The sequence below is a fragment of the Oncorhynchus masou genome, chromosome 12 (genome assembly GCF_036934945.1).
Source record: "Oncorhynchus masou masou isolate Uvic2021 chromosome 12, UVic_Omas_1.1, whole genome shotgun sequence".
NCBI classification, from domain to species: domain Eukaryota; kingdom Metazoa; phylum Chordata; class Actinopteri; order Salmoniformes; family Salmonidae; genus Oncorhynchus; species Oncorhynchus masou.
Genome location: NC_088223.1, coordinates 50,861,665 through 50,868,880, shown reverse-complemented (window position 1 = coordinate 50,868,880; position 7,216 = coordinate 50,861,665). Strand labels below are relative to the sequence as shown.

At 44.5% G+C, this 7,216-nt stretch overlaps 1 protein-coding gene across 1 annotated transcript; it reads left to right on the top strand.

The window, feature by feature from the left end:
• Positions 1–399: 399 nt before the first annotated feature.
• Positions 400–7,210, top strand: LOC135550312 (cell division cycle protein 23 homolog). Its single transcript, XM_064980990.1, has 16 exons — positions 400–517; positions 1,317–1,389; positions 1,543–1,680; positions 1,847–1,889; positions 1,995–2,100; positions 2,207–2,339; positions 2,484–2,661; positions 2,792–2,889; positions 2,980–3,061; positions 3,256–3,409; positions 3,787–3,906; positions 4,036–4,111; positions 4,226–4,287; positions 4,384–4,462; positions 6,435–6,554; positions 6,707–7,210. Exons 1-16 carry the CDS (start codon positions 411–413, stop codon positions 6,857–6,859), a joined length of 1,722 nt encoding a protein of 573 aa, XP_064837062.1. The 5' UTR covers positions 400–410; the 3' UTR covers positions 6,860–7,210.
• Positions 7,211–7,216: the final 6 nt, after the last annotated feature.

The following is a 7,216-nucleotide window of genomic DNA, read 5'->3' as shown; positions in this document are numbered from 1 at the left end:
CAGGTACGGGCACATTGATTGTACCTTGAATCGAGGACAGTAAGTATTTAGAGGGGGAATTGGGATTTTGTGATTGCTTGCTTTCTCTCATTTTATCACAAGGGTACACAGTCTAGCTGTCTTTCAAAGCATCCTTCTGTAAACGTTAACTGTGTTCTGTGGTATATGCTGCCACACCCTGAATAAATTCTGAACTGCATTGTAGTTGATTTCCATCTTATTATTTAGGTAGCCTACTCTTAAAATTCTTCCAACAAATGTCTAAAACTGTTTTACATTGTTAAAAATAAAAACGATGTAAAGAATCCCTTCAGATAAAATGCAGAAAAGCTAGAGCTAAAATGTGATTGGTCAAAACGCTGTCCAATCACAACTTGTGTTTTCATGACGTACCAATCATGGTATGAAAAATGGCGGCCTTGTGTAGTGAGTTTGGTGATTTAGTTCAAATAAAAAAACAACTGATATCTGTAATATCGCTTTGTAAAGAAAGAGGACTTGTACATAGCGTGAAATGGTAAGTAGCGCTCTTCTTGACGTTATTATGATCACTGTTCCTTTCAGTATATAATAGCTAGATTTGGTGATCTCACAGTTGTTAGCCAGCTAGCCAAAAAGATCCAACATTCTCGTTGATGTTATCGCTTGTCTTAATTCATCGGAACGGTGCTGTCTGAATGTGGACAGCCAGAGCTGTAAATTATGGCTGTGAAAACGTACCTCAATCCAGGGAAGGAATATGTTTTTCTACTCCTAATCATCTTGAAATGATGAAAGGTGAATCGAGAATATTGAAATACTGCTAGTTTTTAATTAAACTGCCGTTTTCGTAAGCATACTAGGCTAGTTAATGCTAAGCAACCCAGTGGATTTAACAACACTTCTGGAACCTACTACGCGTCACATTCTCATTGAATCCAATGGGCTGTTCTAGCATTAGCTACCCTAGCATGCTGGTGAAAACGGCAGTTTAATTCAAAACTAACCGTATTTCAGTCTTCTCAATTAACTTTTAATCATTTAGGGATGACTATGATGAGTATAACGACATTCCATCCCTGGAATGAGTTGCGTTTTTTCACCCAGCCATATATCACTCCGGGCTCTGACTGTCCACATTCCGGTATCGCACCATTCCGACTAACAAAAGAGAAGGGGAAATAGTCTGATCCTTTTTTCATGATAGCTTGCAAGTTTAGTCAAATCTGTTTTTTTTTCAGAGTCAAACATGAAGCCTTTATATTTTCTGAATACAGTAGGTAACACACAGAATGAACCATTCAGTGATCCCCGATGTTTGTGTGACAATATTTCAGGGCATCAGAGTTGGCATTTTCCCTGGACCCCCTGCCCAAGAATGAACTACCCCCACCCACATTTTTTACTGAGGTTTGTGTCCAGTAATGGCTAGTTCACGATAATATTGTCCTCACAAATGCATGAACAAGCTGCTGATCTTTTTGAATGGATCGCCTTTGAATTGAAGGTCATTTGAATGTTTGTTACTGTCTCTCTTTACTCTGTCTGACCTCCTGGTTGTAGGAGGATGCTCAGGACCTGGATGCTCTCGGCCTGGCCAAGTCCTACTTTGACCTGAAAGAGTATGACCGAGCTGCCTACTTCCTTCGGGGCTGCTGCAGTCAGAAAGCATACTTCCTGTACATGTACTCCCGCTATCTGGTGAGATGAGGTTTCAGCATTCACGGTAACATCGTCTCTAGAAATCTACTTAAAAAAAAAATGAGAATAGAGATTTTTGCCTGAATCCTTGCAACTCCTCCATGATGGCCATCCTGTGTGTAGCCTGTCAATTCTGACAGGCTCTTATTTTTCCTTTGTTTTCCAGTCTGGGGAAAAGAAAAAAGACGATGAGACAGTGGACAGCCTGGGTGAGGAGCTAATCTTTCTCTGCCGCCTCAATCAAAGCTTTGTCTCTAGACAGAGTTCAATGTCTTGATTGGTTCCATTTGTTTTGGTCTGTGATTGCCTTGCAGGGCCTCTGGAAAAAGGTCAGGTGCGGAACGAGGCTCTGCGGGAGCTGAGGGTGGAGCTGAGTAAGAAACACAGTGCTGGAGAGCTGGACGGATTCGCTCTGTACCTGTAAGCCCCTCCCACAATATCACACGCGTCCACTCAGTGGACTTGGACATGCCTAGTGAGTCTTTAACCTCTTAACTGTAATGTCTTTGCGCGTGTGTGTTTACAGGTATGGGGTGGTGCTGCGGAAGCTGGATCTGCTGAAGGAGGCGGTGGATGTGTTTGTGGAGGCGACCCATGCCTTACCTCTACACTGGGGAGCGTGGCTGGAGCTCTGTAACCTCGTCACCAACATTGAAATGGTAGTGCACACATACTCACAACTTGAACAGATTCTCTTTTGTACCCAACTACAGTAGTTCCCAGATCTACTAGACTACAAAACATGTCCATGGGCTTCTATGGAATATTCCACTGATATACTTGTGCCTCCTCCATTTCGTCAGCTGAAGTCCCTGTCTCTGCCAGACTGTTGGATCAGAGACTTCTTCATGGCCCACATGTACACAGAGCTGCAGATGATCAAAGAGGCGCTGCAGAAATACCAGAGCCTGATAGAGGCAGGTTTCTCCAAGAGCACGTATATCATGTCACAGATCGCTGTGGCCTACCACAACATCCGCGGTGGGTTTATTTCACGCTTTGCTTTATCAATTTAAATGAGCAATATGAACAAATGTATTATTAACCTTCTCAAGCAGTTCCCGACGCATTTGATCCGTCTTCGAGTCTGTGCTTTTCTTTTGTCATTTAGATATTGACCAGGCTCTGGCTCTGTTCAATGAGTTGCGGGAGCAGGATCCCTTTCGCGTTGAGAACATGGACACATTCTCCAACCTGCTCTATGTCAGGGTGAGACCCCACTGCTGCACCACAGTAATGCCTGTCTCCATTTGGAAGTCTCTCTGTCTTTTTATTAATCTGTGTCTGTTGTTTCCACAGAGCATGAAGCCAGAGCTCAGCTACCTGGCCCACAACCTGGTGGAGATAGACAAGTACAGGGTAGAAACCTGCTGTGTCATCGGTAAGGGTCCCGTCACCACACAGTGGACCGAAAGCCACACCTCAACTCCAGACATGAACCCATATCAAAACTCTTACCATGTTCAGTGCAAGACCCAGACCAAACGATGAGACTGAAACTAGACCTTCCAACAGTCTTAAGAGTGCAAGTGTTGTCTCTAACCAGCGCTCAAGTGTTGTCTGTCCTGTGTGTAGGGAACTACTACAGCCTGCGGTCGCAGCACGAAAAGGCAGCCCTGTACTTCCAGAGGGCTCTGAAGCTGAACCCTCGCTGCCTGGGGGCCTGGACTCTGATGGGCCACGAGTACATGGAGATGAAGAACACCTCCGCTGCCATCCAGGCCTACAGGTCAGACTGACACTCCACTATGGCCCGCTGCCATCCAGGCCTACAGGTCAGACTGACAGTCCACTATGGCCCGCTGCCACCCAGGCCTACAGGTCAGACTGACAGTCCACTATGGCCCGCTGCCATCCAGGCCTACAGGTCAGACTGACAGTCCACTATGGCCCGCTGCCACCCAGGCCTACAGGTCAGACTGACAGTCCACTATGGCCCGCTGCCACCCAGGCCTACAGGTCAGACTGACAGTCCACTATGGCCCGCTGCCACCCAGGCCTACAGGTCAGACTGACAGTCCACTATGGCATGGCTCATCCTATGGGTCCTGGGGGAGTTGATCCCCATGGGTTTTTAATAGTTCTGTGTATGTTTTCTTTGTTCAGGCACGCTATAGAAGTGAACAAGCGAGACTACCGTGCCTGGTATGGCCTGGGACAGACTTATGAGATCCTCAAGATGCCCTTCTACTGCCTGTACTACTATCGAAAGGCCCACCAGCTCAGGTGTGGATTTGTGTAAAAAAACAAAAACAAGGGAGAGGTTTTTTCTTGTTGGTGCTTTTTATCGTGTAGTTAAGTATTGCCAAATGGTCACATACTGTAGTGTGAATGACGTGTCACTCTGGCCCTCAGGCCCAATGACTCTCGTATGCTGGTTGCTCTGGGAGAGAGCTACGAGAAACTCTCACAGCACGTTGAGGCCAAGAAGGTTAGCAACAGCACCATCTCCGTCACTAGTTTTTATTTTCCTATATATTTCAATGTTATATTTTTGTCATTCCTGTAAGTTGTCATTTAAGTTCTATTCTTCCTTTTTGGCCAGTGTTACTGGAGGGCGTACTCTGTGGGGGACGTGGAGAGGATGGCCCTACTGAAGCTGGCAAAGTAAGGAGATCTTGGTGTGTACCCGCTTAATGATGTGTTTTTGAGACTTGGTGCCGGGATTCAATCCAGTTGTGCTTGTTTTTTTGTTGTTGACAGACTTCACGAGCAGCTTAACGAATCTGACGACGCGGCCCAGTGTTATATCATATACATCCAAGACATCTTCTCCTGTGGGGTGAGCAACCTAACAGTCCTCTGTGTGTGCATATACAGTCAGGTCCATAATTGCTGACACCCTTGATAAAGATGAGGGGGAAAAAACTGTATGAATACAAATACTGAGCAACATTTTATGCATGTTTTTTCCCTGAAATTATATAATTTTATAGTAATACAAATGCTCAGAGAAAGAGACTGTTTTACAGGTAATAAAACAAATCTCAAAGATGGGGGGGTCAACATTATTAGCACCCTGTTTTCTGTATAGGTATGGCCAACTTTGAGGGTGGGGGCCATTATAAAATCTGAACTCCTCATGGAGGGGCTGCAGTTACTCATGCGTCTGCGTACCCACATCGCGAGCAAAACATTTTATTGGTCCTTCTCTCGACAGCAAAAATAACGTTTTGGAGTTAATTTTGTGCAGTTCTACACATTTTTTGCCATGGTTGTAGAGAGTATGTTGTTTTAAAGCAAGTATATTCTACTATGACAACTCACAACAGTAAATTGACCCCCCCCCCCCCCATTTACATTTTTTTTTTCTTTTTTCGAGGGCTTTAAGGCCACAGGTTTACCATCCCTGCTATAGCACACTCTCCTTGCGAGGATAATGACACTGTGCCTTTTTTGCTAAAATGGAAAGAAGGTATACCCAAATGCGCTTCGCCCCAGCGTAAATGAAAAGATGGGCTGTTGTAGTACAATACATGCGCAAGTGCCTTTTATTTATTTTACCTTTATTTAACTAGGCAAGTCAGTTAAGAACATATTCTTATTTTCAATGACGGCCTACCAGGGAACAGTGGGTTAACTGCCTGTTCTGGGGCAGAACGACAGATTTGTACCTTGTCAGCTCGGGGATTTGAACTTGCAACCTTCCGGTCACTAGTCCAACGCTCTAACCACTAGGCTACCCTGCCGCCCCACTGGCTTGTTTACATTGGTCAGCCAAAACGCGCGCACAAATGAGCAATAGCTAAAGACAACTTCTATCCGCACCAAAATATGGACCACGTCATCGCGTGGCATTACGTTAATGCTAATCATGCCTCAGCCTCAACTTTGAAACAACTTTCTCAATTCACCAGAATTTCAGAGGCACTTTGGATCGATTGCTTAGATTGTGTCGAGCCAAAGTGTCTGTCGCATCTTTTTTTTTTGGAATGACTTTGTTTATTTCTGTCTTTTTTTTTTTTTTGCTATTCAAGTGGAATGGATGTGTCATTAATCTTGCTTGAATAACCTGTGTAGTTGCTACTAGCGACTGTGTTGACATGAGTGGGACAGTCCCCTGCGAGGGTATGTGCTGTGGGTACTTCCTTTTTTCCCCCTACTTAAAGCTCTGATGAAGGTGATTCATGCCGAAACGTAAGACAGCTTTTGTTTACGTGTCCCGTCAATAAACCTGTCAAATTTACACAGCATTTGAGTGCACCTTTTTTTTTTCTTCTCTTTGTTCTGCCGGATGGTCACCAAGGTTAAATGTCCTTGGGTAAGGAATATATTTTGGGATTTCCTTTTTCTAAAATTTTTATGAGATTGGAGAACACTTTGGGAAGGATCTTAAGACCATTCCTCCGTACAGAATCTGTCCAGATCCTTGATGTCCCTTTTGTCTGTTTTACAGACTGCCCTCTTTGAAAACCTGTGGTTTGAATCAATGGGCTTCAAGTCCAGAGACTGAGATGGCCATTGCAAAATGTTGATTTTTGAGAAGTGCTTGGGGTTGTCTTGCTGGAAGATCCACTTGCGTTTTTTTTTTTGTCTAAAATGTCCTGATACTTGGTAGAGTTCATGTTGACCTTAACAATGCCACCTTTTTAGACATGACTTGTTTTATAAAATCAATCATGTTTTGCTCATCTTTATCAAGGGTGCCAATAATTGACCTGACTGTATATAGGTATGTTTTGACCATGGAGTCAGTCTGTCAAGGGCCCCCCTGTGTTTGCTCAGTTGGTGTGAAAGAGGTTTTGTGCCAACAGGAGCAGCTGGAGCATGCGGAGGTGAGCACGGCCCTGCGTTACCTGGGCCAGTACTACTTCAAAAACAAGCTCTATGACGAGGCGTCACTCTGTGCACAACGCTGCTGTGACTACAACGACGTAAGCGCTCCCTCTACCTCTCTTCAAATTGAACCGGTAGTGTTCGTTACCTGTAACGTATGTTATTTTTGATATAAGTAGATGCACGCGTACTGCTTGTCCTGTATCGGTAAAGTGGCAGTCCTGTAAGGTACGGTGTGTTCTTCCACCAGGCTCGTGAGGAAGGCAAGGCTCTGCTCCGACAGATCTCCCAGGTTAGAGACCAGACTGAGTCCTCAACCACAGACCTGTTTGGACCACTCTCCTCCAACAACACTCCCATCAGGAGGGTGTCCCCCCTCGACTTGTCCTCCTTCACCCCCTGAGACGACTGGCTAGCAAAAAGCCCCGCTTCACTTTGACTCAATGGGGACAACCTCATCTCTGCATTGTCATTGAAGAGATTGTTTGTAAATGACTACCCCTTTTATCTCTCGAAATAAATGTACATATCTGTGTAAGTTTACGTAGTGAAGTGCAGGAGTTGCCACTTTACTTTTGAATATGAAAATGCGATGAACTAACGGTCTGAAGTGTCAGTGGAAACGGCATGGAGAATAAATTAATTTCTTTCCAAGATTGGTGCAGTAGTAACTAGATTATATCCCCAACAAAATAATTTGTTGACTGAGGAACAAAGACTAGCTGTATGAAGACATTTTAAAAAATGGACAAAATGAGGA

What these genes read in the sequence shown, in the direction of transcription:
- LOC135550312 (XM_064980990.1), top strand. Translation starts at nt 411, where the DNA reads ATGGCGGCCTTGTGTAGTGAGTTTGGTGATTTAGTTCAAATAAAAAAA. An exon ending in GCTGCCATCCAGGCCTACAG is followed by an intron (nt 3,410 to 3,786) that starts GTCAGACTGACA and finishes TTCTTTGTTCAG; the next exon opens with GCACGCTATAGAAGTGAACA. An exon ending in GCCCTACTGAAGCTGGCAAA is followed by an intron (nt 4,288 to 4,383) that starts GTAAGGAGATCT and finishes TGTTGTTGACAG; the next exon opens with ACTTCACGAGCAGCTTAACG.